At 49.2% G+C, this 22,613-nt stretch overlaps 2 protein-coding genes across 4 annotated transcripts in view; one reads left to right on the plus strand and one right to left on the minus strand.

The window, feature by feature from the left end:
• Positions 1-22,613, minus strand: part of LOC139052787 (glycerophosphocholine phosphodiesterase GPCPD1-like) — a 277,931-nt gene that overhangs the window by 193,243 nt on the left and 62,075 nt on the right. The gene's annotated exons all lie outside the window — the stretch shown is intronic.
• Positions 16,670-21,724, plus strand: LOC139052783 (uncharacterized). The gene is made up of 3 exons (XM_070529857.1): positions 16,670-16,737; positions 20,534-20,605; positions 21,407-21,724. The coding sequence occupies exons 1-3, from the start codon at positions 16,670-16,672 to the stop codon at positions 21,624-21,626; spliced, it is 360 nt and encodes a 119-aa protein (XP_070385958.1). The 3' UTR covers positions 21,627-21,724.

Genomic DNA, 22,613 nt, shown 5'->3' on the forward strand with positions numbered 1-22,613 from the left:
CTCTGACAGTGCGATTGAAACGCTCCGTCATGCCATTTGTTTGCGGATGGTATGACGTGAATAACTTGTGCCTCGTAGCACAGGACTGCAGGATGTCCGCGATAACTTTTGATAGGAATGTCCGACCACAGTCTGGGAGAAGTTGTCGCGGAGCTACATGTAATAAAATCATGTCGCGTAGAAGAAAATCGGCGACATCTGTGGCGCAGCTTGTAGGAAGCGTTCGGGTGATGGCATAGCGCGTTGCGTAATCCATGGCCACAGCAATCCACCTGTTCCCAGAGGTAGAAAGAGGAAAATGGCCAAGTAAGTCCAAACCAGGCGGAAAAAATGGTTCCTCGGGAATGTCGCGTGGTTGAAGGTATATCCAGCAGGGAGGGAGTGTCGATGGTGCCTTGCGTCGCTGGCATTTCTCACACGCAACTACGTATCTTCGAACGGAGCGAGCTAGCCCTGGCCAGAAGAAGCGCCGGCGGATCCGGTCGTAGGTACGTGACAGACCCAGGTGACCGGCAGTGGGGAGGTTGTGAAGTTCGTGGAGAACAGCCGAGCGAAGGTGCTTAGGGATCACAAGAAGTAATGCAGGGCCGTCGGGGTGAAAGTTGTGGCGGTAGAGTACGCCATCTTGAAGTGTGAATAAGCGAAGGGAACTGCCGGCAAGTGACGATTCCAGGCGGTCAATGATGATACGCAAGGACGGGTCAGGGCGCTGCTCGTCGGCGACATGGAGCAGTGGAAAAACAGAGAGAACACAGGCGTCGGTGTCAGTATCAGATGTAGAAGTCGCGTCTTCGACTGAGTAGCGAGAGTGGCAATCTGCGTCCAGGTGTTGGTGTCCCGACATGTAATTTTAAGTCACTGGGTACGGATATTCTTGTAGTCGGAGGGCCCAACGACCAAGCTGGCCAGTAGGATCTTTGAGCGACGAAAGCCAACAGAGCGCATGATGGTCTGTGATTAGTGACAATTAAGGGCTTGCCATATAATTATGGGCGGAACTTCGAAACAGCCCAGACGAGAGCAAGACATTCGCATTCGGTAATCGAATAGTTGCGCTCTGCAGTTGTCAGGAGCCAAGGCTATAACGCGGTCGTGTCCGTGTTGGCGTTGCGATACGACGGCGTCGATCCCATAACCACTGGCATCGGTTCGGACCTCTGTAGGTGCGGACGGATCAAAGTGGCGCAAGACCGGTCGATTGGTCAGAATCGTGATAAGGCGTGAAAATGCGGCAGCCTGAGGGGGACCCCACATAAAAGGCACGTCTTTCTTCAGAAGTTCAATGAGTGGTCGAGCGATTGCTACGAAATCTTTCACGAACCGTCTGAAATAAGAACAGAGCCCCACAAAACTCTGGACGTCTTTGACAGACTGAGGTACAGGAAAAGCTGTTACTGCTCGAACCTTCTCCGGTCGGGTTGTACTCCGGAAGCATCAACGAGATGGCCTAGCACTGTAATTTGTCGGCGCCCGAAGTGGCACTTCGATGAGTTTAATTGGAGCCCAGCCTTGCGTAAGACGTCAAGGATAGCTGCGACGCGCTCAAGGTGCGTCTCAAATGTAGGAGAAAACACAAGGACGTCGTCGAGGTAACAAAGGCAAGTTGACCATTTGAAACCTTGAAGCAGAGAGTCGATATCATCCGTTCAAACGTGGCGGGGGCATTCTTTAAACCGAACGGCATAACCTTGAATTGCTAGAGGCCATCTGGATTGACGAAAGCGGTCTTTTCTTGTTCCTGCTCATTGACGGAAATCTGCCAATAACCAGATCGAAGGTCGATGGACGAAAAGTATTTGGCACCGTATAGACAATCAAGAGCGTCGTCGGTTCGTGGTAAAGGGTAAACGCCCTTTTTAGTAATTCGGTTTAGGTGGCCGTAATCAACGTAGAAACGCCGCGTACCATCTTTATTTTTGAAGAGCACAACCGGCGATGCCCAAGGACTTGACAAGGGCTCAACAATGCCTCTGGCGAGCATCTTCTTTACTTCCTGCTGAATAACTTGCCGCTCTGCCGTGGACACGCGATACAGTCGGCGGCGGATGGGAACAGCATCACCAGTATTTATCCGATGCTTAACAAGGGACGTCTGACCAAGTAGTCGATTGTTATTTTCAAATATGTCGCGGTAGGAAAGCAAAAGGCGATATAGGGCGGCTGCTTGGACAGGTGCGAGATCCGGAGCGACCATGGGACGTAATGGGCCGTCGAGGTTCAAGGCATCCTGCGCGTAATCAGGAGGACCTGGAGACGCGTCGGCTGCAAAAGCTGTGACGTGGTCGTCTATCACTGACCGGAGCGTGGTCATCGCTATGCCTTCAGGTAACACTTGCTTCGTCAAACCAAAATTGATAACGGAAAGACACATCCGATTAGCGGCAAGGGCTACGACGGAGTGTGGCACAGAGATGTCGCGCGCCAGGAGGACATCATGAATAGATAGGTGCGACGACATAGTCGCCATCAGGCACGCTTTCCGTTGCGGCCAATTCGACGAACGTTAGGGTTTTTGGAGGTAAACGAACAAGCGCTGTAGTGCAGAGGGTGTTCGGTTGTTCGGGGCGAACGTCTGAAAGAAGAGGAAGCTCGAGGCACAGCGTACCGGTGGAACAGTCGATGAGGGCAGAATACGTCGTCAGAAAGTCGAGCGCGAAGATTAGGCCATGAGGGCCTAATATTAACTGGTCAGCACGGTGAACAAGACTGGAACTTCGCGGACAGCAATTGCTATGCGAGCAGTGCACATACCCCTGACGGCAACAGTGGCGCCATTGGGGACGCGTGTGGCTCGAGTGATGGCAGGCGTAAGAACTTTTTTGAGGCGACGACATAGGTTAGCGCTCATTATGGACACTTGGGTTCCAGTATCAATCAATGCCGTCGACGGAACACCATCTACGTCTACTTCAATTAGGTTCGTGTTGGTGAGGAGTGTCAACGGAGGATTTGGACAGGACGAACGCGATGCAGCACTACATTCAAGAGCTGCATGGCCTAGTTTTCCGCCCGTCGGTTTGGCGAGGAAAAGCGGCGAGGCTGGGGTGACGGGGAGCAACAGCGTTGAGGCGACGGCGATCACACGGAGAAGCGGCTGTCAGGGGCATCAGAAGTATACGGTACAGAAGGCGAGGTGAATAACGACGAGCGTCGGCGTAAGGGCGAGGAGCAGGGAATGAGCTTCAGTACGGCGGCATTCAGGTGGTGCGGCAGTGGCGGGATACGTGTCTTTTAGGATATGGCCCACCTTGTCACCCTCGGTCATGTGTTCGGCGACTTTCCGGCAAAGCGCGAACATTTCCCGTATGTAGGAGACACATGATTCGGTCGACGACTGGACACGGGTGGCCAGCTCTTTTCGCGCAGCCTGTTGGCGACCTGACGGGTTGCCAAATAGGTCGCGAAGCCGCTCTCTGAAAATGTGCCAGCTGGAGTCTCGACCTCATGGGTGCGAAACCAAACACGCGGTGTCCCGTCCAGATAAAAAATCACATTGGCAAGCATGGTGGTAGGGTCCCAGTGGTGGCTTTGGCTAACACGCACATACATGCTGAGCCAGTCGTCGACGTGAACGTCATTATGGGCGGAGAATGTCCCAGGATCACGGAGACTAGAAACCGTAACGTACGTTGTGGTTGGCGCCGCAGGTGTAGGTGGCGACGAGGTGGTTCCATCGGAAGCCATGGCTGAGAAGACGACGGTGCGGCCGCTTCGGAGCTCAGTGGCGAGGACGGGGAACGTTCCACCTCCACCACGATGTTACGCGAAGGACGAGTCAGTAAGACGAGCAACTATTTATAGGTTATATTTACAACAGCGGTTGCAGCGCTGACCGGTTAGATTCACAGCGCGAGCCCAGTTCGTTCTTCCTCCACTTTTCTCGAGTGATGGCGCCCACGCGCCTCGTTCAAACAATCAAATACCACACGCATGTAGCAATACAAACTTTTTTTTCTTGTTGTTGGAAAGCCGAATAAGAGACACGGCACAGCTTCGTGTAATCGCCGCGGTATAATACCGCGCCTTCTGCTGAACCTCGAGGAAAACGATGAGCTCGAAGAGAACACATCACTCGACTTCACTTGGGACCACAGCTACTATGCAGAAGGCATCCACGGATAACGGATGGGATGCAATTCCAGCACCGCGGAACCGTAATGTGGGGCAGCTAACCTCGAAGAAAAAGAAAACGCATTTCAACAGGGAAAGAAAATAGAGAGAAAGAGAGATTGCGAAGAGGAAGAGGCGCTATTTGCAGCTACCCTTTAGATTGCACATTTCAGTACCTTGAAAGAAACAACAGAAAAGACTCTCAATGTACCCGCGTACTTTGGATTAGGTGCGAATCGCAGCGGAAGCTCTTAGCTCGCCTTCCAGTGTTCGGCGCAGCCCTGACTTCCAGCCAACGTTTGCTTCCAGCGTTGTCTTTGTATGCCCGAGTTTCGTTTATTAGAACACAGCAAACAGTTTCGTGACGCTTTCAAGCGCAGACGGCGGCTGTTGTCAGCCGTGTCTCAGTTGCCGTAACGGCGGCAGCCGCGAGGCAAACAAGAAGAGCGATGATCCCCCCGCTATTCGCGCGCCCTGTGTCGCCACACTTCGTCGCCCAGTGCTCGAGCATGCAAACAAGTCACGCGTGCCCTTGGGTTCCGGTAAGGAAGAAGGGTGCCCAGGTGGTTGAAGAGCGGGGCCGAGCTAGACCCCGCTGGTCAACACGGGCAACAAAGTGTGCCCTTTTTTCCGGACGCACAAGTTTGACCCAATCGTTCCTCAACGGCAATTCTTAGGCCAGCACGAGTTTGGGAAGAGGCTTTCGTCCCTTAGCGAATGGTTGCTATCTATAGGACTCAATGCACCCTGCTACCGTGTAATCAGTGTCAGTTAACGCGAAAAAACAAGGAGGTTATACGTGGCAGCCCTTACGAAAATGGCTCTGAAATTTTTTATTACATCTTGACACGTTTTTGATGATGCATCAGTGTCATCATAAACTCAACAGCTAATGAACTTTAACATCATGTTGGGAGCAGTCACTCAGTAGAGAATACACATCACGATTTTTGTAGAGAAAACTATGCAGATTTTCAAGTTATATGCCTGATGTGTAAATAGTACAGACATTTCACATCAAGTTCGTAACTGTCACTCAGTAGAGAATACGAATCATTATTTCTGCAGAGAAAACTATGCAGATTTTCAACTTACATGCCTCACGTATAAACACTAGACATTTAACATCAAGTTTACAACAGCCACTCAATAAAGAATACACATTAGGATTTTCGTAAATAAACATAAAGACATTTCTATAGAATTTATTGACGTATAAACACATCATAGATATGTGCTCTAACGCAGCCACGCAGTGTTCTAATATATATTAAAAAAAATTAATTGCTTTGATAAAGCGAGTTTCAGATTTTCGCTTCGAATGCAACTGCCGCAATTTTTGTGGTGAACGGCCATAGATTAATGATTCTTTTATTGCGCCTACTTGTTCTTACCACGCCATCGCGGTTCATATACGCATATATGATGATGTAAAATGCATTATTGCAACAAGTGATCAATCGGAAACCACGGCTCTGCTCACGTACGTGGGCAGGAGCAAATAGGATGAGCGATGAGCGAGTACCAGTGTCAAACCTCTAACCCGAATGGGAGCTGCGCTACCATGAAAACCAACTCGGCGCCAGCGTGCGTGGTCGCCGATGAACGAGAGAAGGACAAGTCCGCGCTAGTCCACCAGCGACACACAAAGATGGCGTCGCAAAATAATTTCAGCTACATAAAGTGATGCGTAAATTGTACATTTTGCACACTGGTGGAAGCGGTGGGAAGTTCGTTGAAACTAGGGCGGCGTTCAGGGCATGGAATCCACCAAGCTCATCGACTACTACGCCAGGTTGTAGGAAGTGAAGGAAAAAGGGTTTATATAGCTTAGTTACACGGCTACAGTACCAGAGGCCCACTCCATGCAGGAGCAAGTTAAACGCCTCAGTTCACACCAGCACCCTCTGTCCACACTCTCGAAAAGTATCTGCTTTTAATACCGTCGTCTTCCCTAGGCGAGTCGACTGGGGAATCTGAAGACTGTCCATCGGCGACTCCGTTGCGATACCACGCCCAAGCTATCCATAACCGCAGCAACTCCGCCTCGAAGAAACTGGTTTGGAATTTGTGGAAGAAATAAATCATCCGGCGACACCTGGTTCATTCGTCGTTGCCCACCCCGTTCTTCGCTCAGTCTGGTGGTTGAAGCGCGGGCTGAGTGCCTTTCGTGGAACCCTGCAACAGTCGGTGTCCGCGTTCTCGTTGAACGCGCCGACGTCAATCAGTCGAGTTCTCGACTGATTGATGAGACAAGGTTTTTGCGTTATTATTATTATTGTTATTATTATTATTATTATTATTATTATTATTATTATTATTATTATTATTAATCCTGGCGGTAACATGGCTCTCTGGGCAGTTTGCAAGGCTAAAAAAAAAAGGCTGAGGCCCGTACGCTAGAGTGTCTGATAGCCAGCCACCTAGAGCAGGAATTTGCAGGGTGCAGAAGACAAGCGCTCAAACACACGCTTTCTCCCTCGCAGAGCACGTCACACATACATGCAGAGCAAGGACTGAGCAGTGTACGGATGCACAACGCGCAGGAGCGGCGATTCAGTCCAGTTTCAAGGAAGGGGAGTCCGAATGGCCAGTACGAGGTGGGAAAGAAAGCTCTGTACGTCAGATATAAGCATGGAGTTGCAATGCCGGGCCGTACAGGCGTCATGGGGCTCAGGCTGTGCTGACCGCTTGTTCAAGACGGACTAAAGAAGAAAGTTGAGTGCTGTTCAGAGAGCCGTCAAGCACCCCACAGAACACACATACTAATGCAATGTTGCGCTGTTATTGCAGGGTGTGCCACTTGAGGGGTTTGAGGCGATCCTAGTAGGCTAGCATGAGCTTGTGACGACCGAAAAGACGGGAGTAGACGGTGCGTATTGCGCGGCGCTGAGCAAGCTCAAGTTTGTCAGCGAGGAGAGCTTGCTACGGGGACTATATTGATAACTATACTATACAAGCCGTGGCAGAATAATAGAAGCGTACAGTGCTCTGAAAACCCGAGGTCCACAGGGAACAGAGACACGGGACATAAACCCAAGAATGCGACGAGCCTTAGATACAGTGCTGGTGACATATGCGGGAAAGTCGAGAGAAGGGCTGAATGTTACACCCAGAATGGGAAGGGCCCTAACAGTCTTCATAGTAGTGCCTCCGAGGAAGCTGGTTGAACACGCAGCAGTTTTGTTGTAGCTGATACGCATGACAACACTTTTTAGAGCGCAGCTCTTAGGCATCCGTTCCTGCGGCGTGCGTCGGCGTCGTCCGACGGCGTCGGTGTGACCAAACGAACGAGCGCTGCGAAGAATGAAAGCGAACACGGAGCGCAGCGGCACATAAAAAAAGAAGGCGACAGCGCAGCTAGAGTAGGGTGCAGCGGAACAATGAGGCGGAAAGCGGAGGGACGACAGCCTGCGCATGCGCAGAGTTGCCGGCGACCTAAGCATCCGCAGCCGCGTGGGCGATTTCATCTGCACTTCCAAGGGGGGAGGGCTCGCTCGATAATGTTGCTCTAACGCTCGAACGTCCGCGGCGCCAGCTGGTGAGGTCAACCCGCGGTACCAGCGTGTGTGATGGGGATCCCTGCTCCTGCAAGGGGCGATTGTGAGCGGCTACGGAGCGATTGTGAGCGGTATGGCTCAACGTGACGCTACCTTGGGTGCTGTCGCCGCTGACACTGGTGGCACAACTTCCCCGCCACAAAGGACCGTTCCCATCGTTGGTGGAACGAAAGCGTGAGAAGAAAAACGTAGTACCGCGCAAGACGGGCTGTGCGGCGACGATGGCTACGATATGGAGCCAGAGTAAACGCGCGCCGTCCCTACGGACACAAAGCGCTGCATGAAAGGATGTCTGTCGGCGGCGGCTGCTGTGAATCACACCTCCGCGCTACCTCTCGCGATTATTGAGACATGCGCCACACTTCGTTCCATTTGGAACGTGCAGCACGAAACAGATTGTCTGCGCCAGCCAATATATGGCGAAATGAAAACATGCATGAAACTGCGGTCAAATTTCGCTAGAGAGTATCGTAATCCTCGGTGAATTTTTCAAGTGCTGCTACAAAGTTTGTTAGTGCAGGTCCAGCCGTTCACTTTTACAGAACGTACTTATTCAAGTGCATATGCTACGTATCAGCATAACGTTGCAGTGGAAGTCTTAACTTGTTGATTAAACACATTCTGCGAAGATGCATTTAGGAACTTGGTTTCGAGTTAATATTTTCCCGACTACAGTTTAGTATCGCAGCGAGAAGCATTTTAGTGGAGGCTCAAGAGATTTGGGAATATTAAGCATAGCGACTCCACAAAGCACTAATGACACATTTTCCCCTTCCCCGCACTGCACTCACACCATCTGCTCTTTCCATAAACAAAAAAAAGAAAAAGAAAAAGCTAATTACAGCTTCAGTGACTCAGTACGTCCTGCTCCTCAAGCAGGCATCGAAGCAATCCGGACATATGCGGCTGCATGCATATATGTATTGCATGATGCAGGTCCTCCTATATGAATTGCACACGGTGCACATATTGCAAACAGATAATTTCTTCTTGCAGTGCTCAAGTATAAGGACACACTAACTCGCGCTGTGTCATATTTTCTTCAGTGCGACATCATTCTTGAGTGCTGCCGAGCGATTTATCCCCAACTAGCCCATAAGGCGCCTGTACTTGAAAAAAAGCAAGTGAAGGAGTAGTGAACTTGTAATGAACTGTATTCAGATGCTGAATAGAATAGCACACTGTCAGCTGAAACGGACGGCATGGCTGATGACGTACGTACTTCGCATTGTTCGGCTACTAGTGTATTTCGCTTTCGAAAGTTATCTTTGCCACCGGAAACAGCGCTGAGCTCGCCCGTTAAACTTGACTCCCCTGAGACCACACGAAACGCAACGCGGTTGACCACGCTAAGTTCCACACGGTGCATTCACCACGCGGAAGCCGGGAGTGCTATATTTCAAATCGCTGCAATGCAAACTGAACTAGAAAATTAGTTTCCTTCAACAGTTTCTCACCTCGTTCACTCGCCGCTCACGAAATCGACGGCTGTGCTAGGACTACGCTGAATGCAAACATCGGCGGTCGGCGACTGCTGATCATGCAGACTTCGGACTTCGAAAGCATGTTTTCATTTGTTTCGAGCACAACGAAAGATACCAACAAGCAGAGGCGTTGCCGCAATGATGAATCGGTGCGATGTTTCAGCAGTCAATCGCATTGAGACCGGCGTAATGACAGTCGGCAGGCTGGATTTGTCGGCGTCGCTCTAACTCGGCACGAATTCACATCGCACAACCACAATCCATAGTCGGTCGTGTCGTTGTCGGCCTTGTCGGATTTGGAGGACAATCCCAATTGCTGTTCCCCAGATTTTGGACCTTGCCGTTGGGTGCGGCAGTTGGCCGAGATTGAGGACGACGTCGGGATGAAAACTGGAGGTTTATTTACATTATTTACAGTGAGACGACCAAGAAATTAACAGTCACAGAGTCATTACGGGCCGGTAGCAACTCGGACGCTGCGGCCCGTGGCAAGAAGCTCGAAAGAGATCAATGAAGGAATGCTCTCTTGCTGCTCCCGGCCTCTGGCTTTTAAGCCCTTCGGTGTCTCGAAGTCACGTCACGTTCGGCCAATCGGCGAGCCCGCTCAGGTGACGCCATTTTCGGCCAATGGTAGTGCGATTGTGTCACACCCGGCGCACAGGGTCACTCCTTGGGCCCCATTTGTCCGAGTGCTTACTTCTCTCTGCGGTATTGCCATTCTGACTTGCAAGCGCCGTCACAAAGGGGATGGGGGGATTGCTGCCAGGGCTTCACGGTGCATTACAGCAATCTTGCCTCGGGACCCACGTTACCTGGAACCGTGCCAGGCTCCCGCTACACTTTCGGGAAGAGTCAAGCAGTGCATAGCTCCGCCTGCGGCGCACGAAGTGGGGGACGCCAACTCGTTTGCACGTGCCGCGCCTCGGGAACGGGGTAGATGTGCTTCTGCGCTCCTTAATTAGCTGTGGCGCGATTCGATGTGGTCTGGTAAACTCGATGGAGGCTCAGGAAAAGGTCCCGCATCTAACAGCCTACTATCACAACACTTGTCTTTCAGGAACACTGTCGCGCGCGTCGTGCGTCCAAAGAACTCGGACGATCGTTGGTGCCGGCGTCTTCGCATCGGCGGCCATCATATAGGCATATAGCAAGGCACAGCAGCCACAGGCGTCGCGGTTTCCGATTGTTGGACGCCGACGACGCCTCGCAGCCTCAGATGGCTGGACGCCGGCGACAAATGGCAGCTTCTGATTGGTGGACGCCGGCGACACGTCCGTCGATCTTCTATACTCGCGCACAACTTTATGTGGCTATAAAGGGAAAGATACGGGGGCGTGGATGCTGCACATGAGTTACCACGCCAAGTCACCCGGCTGCGTTTCAGAGTGCTCTTGGTTGCTCGGAACAGACGCTGAATCGACGCAGCTTCGAGGTGCGACGGTTTCGCGTTTCCCCAGATAAGTAAACCTTTACACTCAGTGGTGTGTTCTGTCTTATTTAACTGTTGCTGATAAGGTGCTTGCGTTTTCTATTCTCCATTTTAGGTTAACGTCGACGAAAACGCGGGACTCATTTCAGAAGCGCTCTCACTTGTGCGCGCTTTGCCTTCGTAGCTTCCCCTTCCTACAGTAGAAGAGCCTGTTGCTGGGCCTGTTCGTACATATATTTAGAAACTATATATATCCATTGCTATATTGTTTCTATATATAGCTATATATAAGCTATATTATAGTGCCTAGAATACACTGGCTAGTGTGCCGTCTGCGGCCTCCCGGGTGGCACCGGATGTAATGAATGCCGGCGGCTGCCGCTAGGAGCGCTGCAGTGCAGGTGGGTGCCGCGGCAACCATCCGGTCTTCGTAGTCCGCTGTTTCCACAGCGTCGGCAAGCGGGCTGCTGTGCTTTTTGTTTTCATTAAGCCGTAGCAGCAGCACGGTCCAAATGTGGGCAGCTGATTAGGGTTTGTTTTGATTACAACAGGCTTATTTAGCGCTTGTCGCTTGCGTGAAAAGCTTGTGCTACCTCAGCTCGGCTTCGAGCAGGGAACCTCATGTGTTTCTATGCTGGCGAAGAGAAAACGCAATTTTTAAGGCAGAAGCCTTAGATCTCCATCTTTCAAGGTCGTGTTGTGAGGTACAGAACATATCACACGATCCAAGGAAGGCCAGAAGCGAACCAAAGCATGTCCAGCCATGCATAAGAGATGATTAATGATTGGATTAAGGTGGATTAGAGCGGATGAAGGATGATTAGGGTGGATTACAGTAGGCTTTACAAGGCGTTCGCCTTCTTCTTTCTTAGGTGATAGGTAAAGGACACTTGTTTTTTATTCTAGCGATGATGGCAGCGTAATTATTTTAAGGGTAAGCTTTAGATTGCATTTTTTATTCTGATAAAGTAAAGGAATATTAAGGTTACGTTACTGTTCTATTAATGCATAACCATTCAATGCCGTTGTAACCGATCATCTTTTGAAATGACTCGAATTTCGCTGTTATTTCTTTTTATTTTATTTGCAGCTGTTTTTGCCTATTTATCTTACTGTTGGCCCATAGGTGTGAATGTTTTTGATTATTTGTAAACCATGTACCCCATCCCCTCACAATGCCCATTGGGCGTCGAGGGTATGATAATGAGCAAATAAATTAACCTGTAAAATGAACTGTGTTGTTCTGTGTACTATACATTTTTATACCAGGTAAATACGTGCAGATTTTATTTCTGATTTACATGAACAAAAATAATAAACATATCTTTTATTTGAGCGTAACAAAGAATTTAATCAAGCGTAACAACAGTCAAACGCAGGCACAAGACAGCACTAGATATGATATAATGTACACATACATGAAGAAGATAGATCTAGTGGCAGTGACGCAGTTTAAGGAGCTTCTGCCGTTGCCTTAATTTGCGCTTCCCTCTCTTTGTTGATGCCTTTTACAAAAACCGAAACATCAAAAAAACATAGCACTTTACAACTGCTGTCAAAGCTGGTTTTTCATGCTCTCCCTAGTTGTGGAAAGGCCAGTGTCGGGAGCTGACCTGAAAAATCAGCTAGACTTGCTACATGTAACTTGTTTTTGCTAACGAACACAGTAAAAGCATCTTCCATGGCCTTCACAGGGGTTGACAAGGTCTGACTAAGACAGACAAGGCCTCCATTGTCAAAATGGGTAGTGCAATATGACGCAGCGTCGGCACTAGCTTCAGCTTTCCTTACGCAAAGGTATTAAGCCTGCACACTGTGGTCAAGAATTTTTGGCAGTGATCTTTCGTGCAACATAACCTGCAGTATAGTAGTTCAAAGCACTACTGCTCCATCTTGTTTTTCTTTTTCCTGGCACTCACAATTAGGTGCATGCATAGGATACTCAGGAAACTCAGGATACTCAGGGTTTCAGGCGTGTTTTATCGCGGGGAATCTCGTGAACAACGGTTCATGGTGATAAAGAATACACGCTGGACTAAACTGATTTCTCAATGTTTTTCACAAACCACAACAGTTGGTGCCAGGCTTCTGTCCGTTCTCTTGGTCATTCTTGCCCAATCTGCTACCGCTTCGTATCAGGTGGTGGAGTGACCAATGATACACGCCCATTGTTCGAGCGGTAACCGCTTCTACACAACGGCACAAAGCAGGTCCTCTCCTTGCACTCTAGCTTCGGCGTTTTTTCACCGCCGCCACATAGTTCTCGTAATGACAAGCGCACGAACACAGCAGCGACGCACTCACTCTTTGACAACACCAAGAACCGACACGAAACGCTGTAATAACACTGAAAATGCAAACATAGAAACCGACGCAACCGCTGCGAAACTGATGTGCGAAGCAGACGACACGCGCAGTTTGCACCCACCCATATGGCAGCGACCTCTGCCGGCCACTGTGGGCATTCATTGCAGGCGGCGCCACACTCCTCCATTGAAAAGAGTAGGTGCACGGCACACTAGCCAGTATATTCTAGGCACTATAGCTATATAGCCACAGCACGTTGTCCCGGTTCGCAACCGACGCTTTGGAGCATTTGATGCACTGGCACGTGTCGACGCATGTCAGCTGGTTCGTCCTTGACAGCTGCGCTCTACAAATTGGAATAGAAAGGCGAGTGGGGGGTGCAGCTACAGTGCTCAATGTGTGGCAAGTGCGCATAGTGTCCCGGAGAGATTACGCCAGACGCGTATGGAGAACCAGCGCTGGATAGGCGGCGCGTCGAAAAGAGTGCGTTGCACGCCGCCCTGGCGACGAAACGCGGCATATTCAAGCCTCTCGACCAGAAAACACGTCCGCGGCCGTTTCATAGTTCGCATATATGGTTCGCATGTTTCCGTTTTCGCGCCGCTTCAAGTGGACAGTTTTCGTAAAGAAGCTAGCGCCATCAAGTGAAGAAATGACGAAAGAAGCTTTTTAAGCTTTATATATTTTTCAGTGTGTTGCGGCGAGCACGTGCGTTTATTTAACGGTTGCGCCGTGTGCCGTTGCCATGCTTGTGTGGCAGCCTGCCTCGCAAATCTAGCAGCTACGGAGCCGGTCTTGCTGCGCTATGGTTTCGAAGGTATTAGTTGGCCTGAAAACATTCCATACTTCTCTGGCTAGACATAAGAAATTCCGATGTTACTTGGCCACAGCAGTCAATGGAGAAGAAAGCTTTATCGCATCAGCTGACTCGGGCAAGCAAAGGTTTGAGTGCTCCGCTGCTTGATCCGTAACAACCCTGGCTACATTTAGCACTAATTACATAAATTTATATACCGGATGCATCTCAGCGCCGAGTCCTCATCCGCATGCGCATTTTTAAAAACACATAGGCGGCTTAGTCGCGCGTGCGCCGGCAGTATGCACACACAACTCGTATTACAAGGCAGCTTCCCTGACACATAATTCTTGGTAACGAATGGAAACTATTTAGCTTTCGTATCGTTCGCTTGGTGTGGTGGCATTGGAACGAGCTTGGCGGTGGTATTGCGAAGGAAAAATGTTGATACACATGCCGGATGGTGCATGCTATTGCTCATTTTGTTTCCGACGAAATGCCGACTGCAGATTCTGCTGTTTGGCACTGGCTGCCACGGCTGACCGTCTTTACCATCGAATAAACCAAGCACAAACGCGAAATCCGATTTAGAAACCAGCCCGACACCGCTTGACAGGGCGACAAGACGGGAACTTACTCCGCTCGCCTGACTGCTTGGATGCAACGCCGCCTCCGTTCTTGTTCGTTGGGTTTAGATGGAAATGCGCAGAAGGATACATCCTCCCTCATTCCGACGTAGTTGTGACACTTGTATACGCAACAGTACCGTCGGCGTCCTTTAGTTTTCCTTCGACTTTCAGCGCACGCAACGCCGCTACCAGCAGCAATTTTCGTCCGCGGGAGCGGCTGCATTGTGCACGTTCTGACCGCCAGGGTGGCGCTGCAGGTGTCGTGCAAAGTCCAGCGCTGCTTCCCCATATCGCTTGTTTTTTACGCAGCGCCGCCGGCGCACACCAACCGCTCCAGACGCGCATATCGCATTGACCGTATGCTCCGTTTGTTTTCCGGCCATTTACTAATACGCGTCTGAGTGAGCAGCCCTTATCTTTAACGAGGCGACAGCTTGGCCGACGCGCAAGCACACCGAGCGCGGCGGATATCGTGGCCGCACGCGTCTCATGTGGTCGCGCGCGATAAAAATAAAGAGCTCTGCTGATTTACCCGGAAGCTGATAGAGAAGAAAGAAATCAGGGGCGCTATTCTGGACACGCATGGCGGCTGCACAGCCGCCATTATCCGCCATGTTTACTCTCTTATTGGCTGTGGCGAGCTCACGTGCCTAGAAATTTTTGCCGGGAAACGGAAGTTTTGCGAAATGTCATTTTGCGTTTTCATCAAGATGACGAAACGTGACGTGGAGCTGCAAATTTTATGGACTAATACATTGTTTTGGTCCTTGGCAGATATATTGTGATGTTAGTGCTTCATAAAGAATGTGAGCGGTAGCGTGCAGAAGCCAGTGCAATGCATCTGCGATTGCGCGAATATGCGGTGGCGATTCAAGATATGCGCCATGCCAGCTTGCTGATTGGCTGAAGGAATATCTCGTGAGGAGCGTCACAGGAAGGGCTGTTTCATAATCGTCATTTTGACGATGCGTGACGTTGCACTGGGCCGCCATTGCTGAGATTTTCCGCCATAATTTTTGCTGCGACGAGCCGCGCGAATTATGCTAATGAGCAGCCATATGCAATGGCAGCCGAGAGGAATGCGTATCGCCACATTTTCCCCATCGTTTGGCGCCACGAAAATCTTGCAAAACAGTTTTCCTCCGCAGTAAAAATAAAGCAGCTATCTCAAAGCGTATGATTGTTCCGTCGAAAACGCTTCGCGCTTCGGTCGTCTGCTGCGTACAAGCCGTCGTCTGCTTCAATAGCTAGGATGCGTGTCCCCGAAAAATGCAATGAGTCATCGCATGTTGGCGCCAACGCACTTGTTTTCTTGCTTGAGACAACATACGCGACCTACCAGTGGTGATGCGCGCACCTTCTAGGCCACGTTATCGCTATCTCGTGAAACGCAAGTGACTCAGCCCGGCTCGGCAGGCTGAGAAACCGCCGAATTTCACCGATAGCGTTGCGCGCGCCAGATATATCCACTAGCGCGACGCAAGCGCCGGCGCTGCCATCTCTTGTTCATTTCGCTGGTTCTCGCATCGCGGGAGGAAACTTCAAGGCGCCGCCTTGCGTACATTTCTTTTTATAAATTAGAAAGAGCCCGTTGTCATAAATTTTGATTGTGCAGAAAGGCATTAATCTTAATTACAATACAAATGCAGCAGTGACAAGTGGACAACATTGACGAAAGTTTGCTATGTTCAACCAATATTATTTCGTATAAACGCGTTCTCTTAAAAAATGATGGCCCCAAACACAAATGCCAACACCACCCGAGAGCGATACAAATACTATGAGCACGCGTTATGAACAAAATATTTTCGTGGCGCCAAACGACGGGGAGAATGTGGCGATACGCATTCCTCTCGGCTTCCACTGCATATGGCTGCTCATTAGCATAATTCGCGCGGCTCGTCGCAGCAAAAATTATGGCGGAAAATCTCAGCAATGGCGGCCCAGCGCAACGTCACGCATCGTCACAATGACGCTTACGAAACAGCCCTTCATGTGACGCACATCACGAGATATTCCTTCAGCCAATCAGCAAGCTGGCATGGCGCATATCTTGAATCGCCACCACATATTCGCGCAATTGCACATGCATTACACTGGTTGTGCATGCTACCGCTCACATTCTTTTTCAAGCGCTAACATCGCAATATAGCTGCCAAGGACCAAAAAAATGTATTAGTCCATAAAATTTGCAGCTCCACGTCCCGTTTCGTCATCTTGATGAAAACGCAAAATTGCATTTCGCAATACTTCCGTTTCCCCGCACAAATGTTAAAGCACGTGACCTCTCAACAGCCAATCAGAGAGTAAACATGGCGGATAATGGCCTCTCGACAGCCAATCAGAGAGTAAACATGGCGGATAATAGCGGCCGTGCAGCCGCCATGCGTGTCCAGAATAGCACCCCTAATGTCGACTTCGGGTAATCGTTTCGGAGCATTCTGAGGTAGTCATACTTATTTATCCTCAAGGGTGCCAGTGGGATATTACATGAGGGTTTGTTCGGGTGGATAAAAAGGGCGCTCGGACTACATTCGGTTGGTTCCTTCAGACCGCTGAAATCCGACTTGTAGCGCGCAGAAATGCTCCCACCGTCGATGACAGAGCTATTGCGACATACACTCTAAAAGTTCACACCCTTTGGGTTGTATTTTGTCCCCAAACGATCATCGTCACCTGTCCTGCCCGCATTTCCTTTCTTTAACGCTGCGAGCCCGGTACATCCTATAGTCACGAACGGCTTCCGCGTTATCAGCTTGACACAGCATTCTCGGCAGGAAAGTAGCAAGCGCCGAGTTTTCAAGAAAGGAAACCCAAGCAAGGCACATGACGATTATTGTTTGGGGACAAGATAAACCTCAAAGGGTGTAAACTTTTTTGGAGTGTAGAGATTCGTACAATTACACTCTTAGGTAAAAAGCACACCCTTTGGGGTGCACGTGTATCTCTACCAGACAACGATAATCGTCATCAAGCCGTGCTTGCGTTTCCTTTCTTGAAAACGCCGCGCCCGCTACTTTTCTGTCGAGAATGCTATGTCATGCTGATAACGCGCATGCCGTTCGTTACTGGCAAGTACCGGGCTCGCCGCGTTAAAGAAAGCAAATGCGGACAATACAGATGACTATTATCGTTGTGGCAAAAAGGTGTAATTTTACTTAAACCTCTTAAAACGGTTGCACCCTTTGGGGTGTGTATTTGTCCCACAACAATAATCGTCATCTGCCTTGCTGGCGTTTCCTTTCTTGAAAAGTCGGCGCTCGCTACTTTCCTGTCGAGAAGCTGCGTCACACTGATAACGCGCATGCCGTTCGTGACTGGGAAGTACCAGGCTCGCAGCGTTAAAGAAAGGAAACACGGGCAAGACAGATGACGATTATTGTTGTGGGACAAGATAAACCCCAAAGGGTGTAAATTTTTCTAAGAGTGCACTCTACACTCTTAGAAAAAATTTACACCCTTTGGGGCGTATCTTGTCCCACAACGATAATCGTCAACTGTCTGGCCCGCGTTTCCTTTCTTTAACGCTGCGAGCCTGGTACTTCCCAGTCACGAACGGCATGCGCGTTATCAGCATAACAGCAAAGTAGAGGGCGCGGCGTTTTCAAGAAAGGAAACGCATCAAGGCAGATGACGATTATTGTTGTGTGGCAGAAGGGGCACTCCAAAGGGTGTAAACTTTTCTTAGAGTGTAGAGGAAACTGTGGTGCTCTACGGGAGCTGCAAGCATTCAGGGCGGTTTAGCCAGCATAGGAATCATGGGTGGTAACATGGATTTGCCCATACTTAGTCCTTCTGGCTTTTAATGGACTCGTGATTTTGCAAAGTGATCATAGTAGGGAAATCACAGTCATAAATAATTAAAGAAAATATTAAAAATGCCCGACGGCATGATTCAAACACAGGACCTCTAGCACAGAAGCCAGATATTGAAACCATTACGCCACAGACGCATGGACAAGCGGAACCACTGCAGTTCAGCAGCGATTATGCATGCTTACAAAGTCTTATTACCTCTTGCGTATTAAAAAAGTATAACTTGCTTTGAAATTTAGTTCAATTTAGGCCTAGATAAACCGCAATAAACGAAGATACAAGAGCGCCTGAAGTCCCAAGCACGAAGATCAGACAAATCCATCATTAACCATCATTCCCATGGCGGCTGCACGATCACAGCGCCAGAGCTCCATCTAGTAATTGTAGGAGGCTGTGAATTGCGAGATACAGCCTGTTTCCGATCGCGCGAGAGCTAGGCAGTTTCCGTCAGCGCTTTTGCCGGTGCCGGCATAAAGAAATTCAAAAAGAGGGGACACTTGGTGAAAACTGGCAACAGGAAACACGTCACAGCTTTTGTTAATCCCATCCGTTAGTTGGCACGAACATCGGAAAAAAAGAATGTGAAATAAACTTACAGACGTTTTATTTTTTTATTCTTTCCCGTTAAAACTCAAAAAGTTTTGCGTATAAATGAACTTATACTTCGCGACTTATTTTTCTTGCGTTATGCTATGTTCACACTACGGTCGTAACGCGCGTAACAGCTCTTTTGGCGTATCGAACGTAACGGCTGTAAAAAACGTTACGGCAGTTAAGCCGGCACCTTTGTTCACATTTACTGCTGCTTAAATTACGGCTTTTACAACAGGCCAATCAAATTTGGAGCTGCAGAATCGACGTCACCAGCGGTCCAATATGGCTCCTGCCAACATGCGAGCGCTGGCCGAGATCGAAGAAATTCACGCTCAAAACAAACTTATAGTCATGTATTTAATCGCCCTAAGACGACGAAGGCGACGCAGAAGGGTTTGGGTGCGGCAAGTATTTCTCGACAGGGCGGCGGACGGCGATTTTCACAACCTTTTCGCCAAGCTCCGAGTTGGTGACGCTGCGATGGTTCATAACATCATGCGCATGTCGCCCCAGCAGTTCCGCTTCCTTGAAAACCTAATGAGACCACTCATCGAAGTTCGGAGCACGCATCTGCGGCCATCGATTTCCTCGGCGGATAAACCAGATGAACTGAAAACAGTCTCGCAAGGCGCACTGCAAAAATTTTCACGAACACAGCCAATCGTGCGCACGGAATGGCGGAATGGCACTTCCCGCGCTGTCTGCAGACGGGAGGACGGAAGTGTCGTCACCAGTTGTTGAAAGCCGAAAGCTTATCGGTCATTGGCTGTGTCGCAACGGTCGTAACATAACAGTCGTAAATGTTGCCGACCCTTTAACACTCTCACCCACGATTTTTGCGAGAATTGCGCACGTTGGTACCTTTACGTTCGCAGTCTGAACTAGACGCATACGCTTGTTGCGCTTCCGCTTACGTATGTTACGAAAAATCGGCGCCTTACGAACGTAGTCTGAACAGAGCATTACCCAGCAACAAGCTAGCGGCACGCCAGGCGCGACAGATGCATGGGTCATGCGCCAGACAGGCCACCGAAGGCCGGTTGCGCATGTGAAGTTCGCATGTTCGGCGACCCGTCTCTTTTGGATGTAGCATGTTTGCTGATCTCCCGGCGTATCCTTGCGTTCGTTCTGCAGTTCGACACGGCACCACTACACTACTGAACTACGGCAAGGTGGGGAATTTTGTTTGACAGTCGGCGACGCATTTCAAGCAATTTTGGCTTTTACGGCAAGGAACCGAGGCTTGTGACGCTGTAAGCGAAAAACAGCTCGGCCGTCCTGGCGTAAGTAATTTAAGTTAATGGCTCACACTGGAAGATGTCTGCGACGCTTTCTATGAGCCCCAGCATTATTATAATTAATTTCGGTAGTTTTGGGCACGCTCGCCGCACCCGCCTCTGTGACGCAATTAGCGAAACGCACTGCCGCCTATTCAGTGGACCAGACCACAGGATAAACTCTCACTTTATTCTGTGGACCAGACCACAAAATACACTTCAGCTTTATCAGCTTTACATTGTGGGGTAGTGCGGTAGTTCCCCCTGTCGGCCGGTTGCGCTTGCGAACATTAAACGATTGAAATCCGCGCTGTTTAGTGTCCTGAACTTCGGAAGTCAGCACGTCTTTGTGCTGTGCGTTTTATGCTATGAAAGCGGGACGAAAGTTCGCCTCTTTTGAGGAACTCCAATCGGCAATAGCCGACTATGAGCGCCCGGTTTACGCCGAATTTAGGGTTAGTAAGTCACGAACCGTTCATGCTGCAAGAAAGGCATCACACGCCCCATTGACGAGAACTTCACCTGCTACAGCCCGACGTATAGCTGCAAGCACGGCGGAAGATCGCACAAATCCGTGTCAACAGGTGTTCGTCCTAAACAAACGTAAGTATTGACTCCTCCACATACTTAATTCACTTTACTGACCTTTTTACGAATCGTAAAATAATGGCGTTGGGAGAGCATAGCATGGTACAGGAATGGCATACACCACGTGGAAAGCCGTGAATGTATGCGGAAGGAGGAATGCATCTTTACTGCTCCTATGTATCTATTTTACACCGGACATACAAGATCAACTGCCCGGCCCACATTTCCTTCTTTGCCACCAAAGATGGGAAATACTTGGAAGTCATTGAAGTGCTTGACGAACACACTCACACGTTGAGTGAGGTATGTCTATTACACTGCCAGTCAATCAACAAATTAGTTTCCCTTCATCCCATAACTGTACTTTAATTGAAAACTACAAATACCGCCAGGTATGCTTTCCTTGATATCTGTTGGCTTCATATGGTTGTGCCTAACAAGAACGCTGGGGCCCTCGGTCAATCCTTTCATACAAATGAAGTAAATACATGCAGCAGTAGATGAGTTCCTTAATTCGTTCTTCTTCCTTGCAGAAGTGTTTCCAGCACCTGCCACGCCAAAGAAGGCTCAACGAAGAAACGTCTCGCACTCAAAGCTAATAAGAAATGCATACAAGGGCACTTCTTCAATGGTGGGAAGATAATCTCCTGCGTGACCTTCACAACTGAACGACAAACATGCAGGCAGAGAAAGTGCAAAGGTCAATGCTCGACTTCATTGCCTCACGTGAGCAGGAATCTGGCGACACTAAGGACATGCTTGTGGATAGCAATGATGTGCTGGCTAGCCTTTTCTACCAAGATAGTGACATGAGAGCTTTCCAGAGATTGTTTTCGTTGATGCCATTCATAAGACTAATGATAAACGGATGCCATTGTATGTTGTCCTTGTGGAGGATTCCAACGGTAAAAGCCAAACAGTGGCATTGATATTGTGTGCAGGTGAGGACGAGGCAACATTACAAGCATTGTTTTCAAGGTTTAATGTGAACAACCGGTCAACCACGGACACTAATGTTATTATGATTGACTTGTAAGATTTTGTAGAAAGACCTTGAAGACGCTTTCCCTATGCAGTGAGCATTATATGCTTATTTCATGCCCTGCGAACATTTAAAAGGGAGGTGACCATAGAGAAGATGGCTGTCACTAGTCAGATGAGGATGCACATTCTGTAATTATAGCAGAAATCGGGCTACTCTCAAATTGAAAATACCGAGACCTGTAAAAGCTTGCACAACACTGGTTGTGCCAAGGTTCTTCAATATTTCAATGAGAACTGGCACCCGACACACTATGAATGGGTGGAAGGCTTAAAACATCAAGCCACAATCTTTGGAAATTCCACAAATAACCGTGTTGAAGCCACCAATCAGAAGATAATGCAAGTTGTCAAGCTATGTGCGTCTCTCCTCGAGATGTTTTCTGACTTGCTCACTGTCGTGAACAGTCTGCGTCTTGAACGGGATCATAGAGCAATGGAAGCCTGCCTGAAGACCCCAGTGGTGAGAAATTTAACAAGTTGTGAAAAATACTGCAACACCCTGACACCATATGCATTTGCTATAGTCTCCAAGGAACTGAAAAAGGCAAATGAAATGGATTCCTTAGAACAGTATGCTCATCTCGAAATGTCTGAGGAAAGCTGCTCATGCAGTCTATCCAATCCAATGCGCCTGCCATGTAGACACACATTCTTTTACTGTAAAGAGCTTGGTCTACCAATGCTCTTTGACAACGCAACACCAACAAGATGGACAAGAAGCTTTTACAGTCAATCTTGTCGACTCTTTGCCACAGATCCAACTGTTGCAGGCCAAGCTAATGTGGTCTTTATCTAGCTACATGAAAGGTCGTCTCAGAGTGTCAGAAGCATAGACAAACTATGATGATTCTCCTAAATATTGCGACACTTGTTGCAGAACTACCACTGCGAAAGTATTAACAAGCAGTGGAACTGTTGAAGGCATTGAAGAACAGCATCGAAGAAAGAGGTGTGCCTTGTTGAACTAGCAGCACATGAC

This window comes from Dermacentor albipictus, unplaced genomic scaffold (assembly GCF_038994185.2).
Source record: "Dermacentor albipictus isolate Rhodes 1998 colony unplaced genomic scaffold, USDA_Dalb.pri_finalv2 scaffold_34, whole genome shotgun sequence".
Lineage (NCBI taxonomy): Eukaryota > Metazoa > Arthropoda > Arachnida > Ixodida > Ixodidae > Dermacentor > Dermacentor albipictus.

Bases quoted from the DNA above. Each gene is read 5' to 3' on its own strand.
- LOC139052783 (XM_070529857.1), top strand. From the start codon at position 16,670: ATGGCGGATAATAGCGGCCGTGCAGCCGCCATGCGTGTCCAGAATAGC. The intron at 16,738-20,533 runs GTAATCGTTTCG...CACCTGCTACAG, and splicing joins ACCCCTAATGTCGACTTCGG to CCCGACGTATAGCTGCAAGC. The intron at 20,606-21,406 runs GTAAGTATTGAC...GTGACATGAGAG, and splicing joins GGTGTTCGTCCTAAACAAAC to CTTTCCAGAGATTGTTTTCG.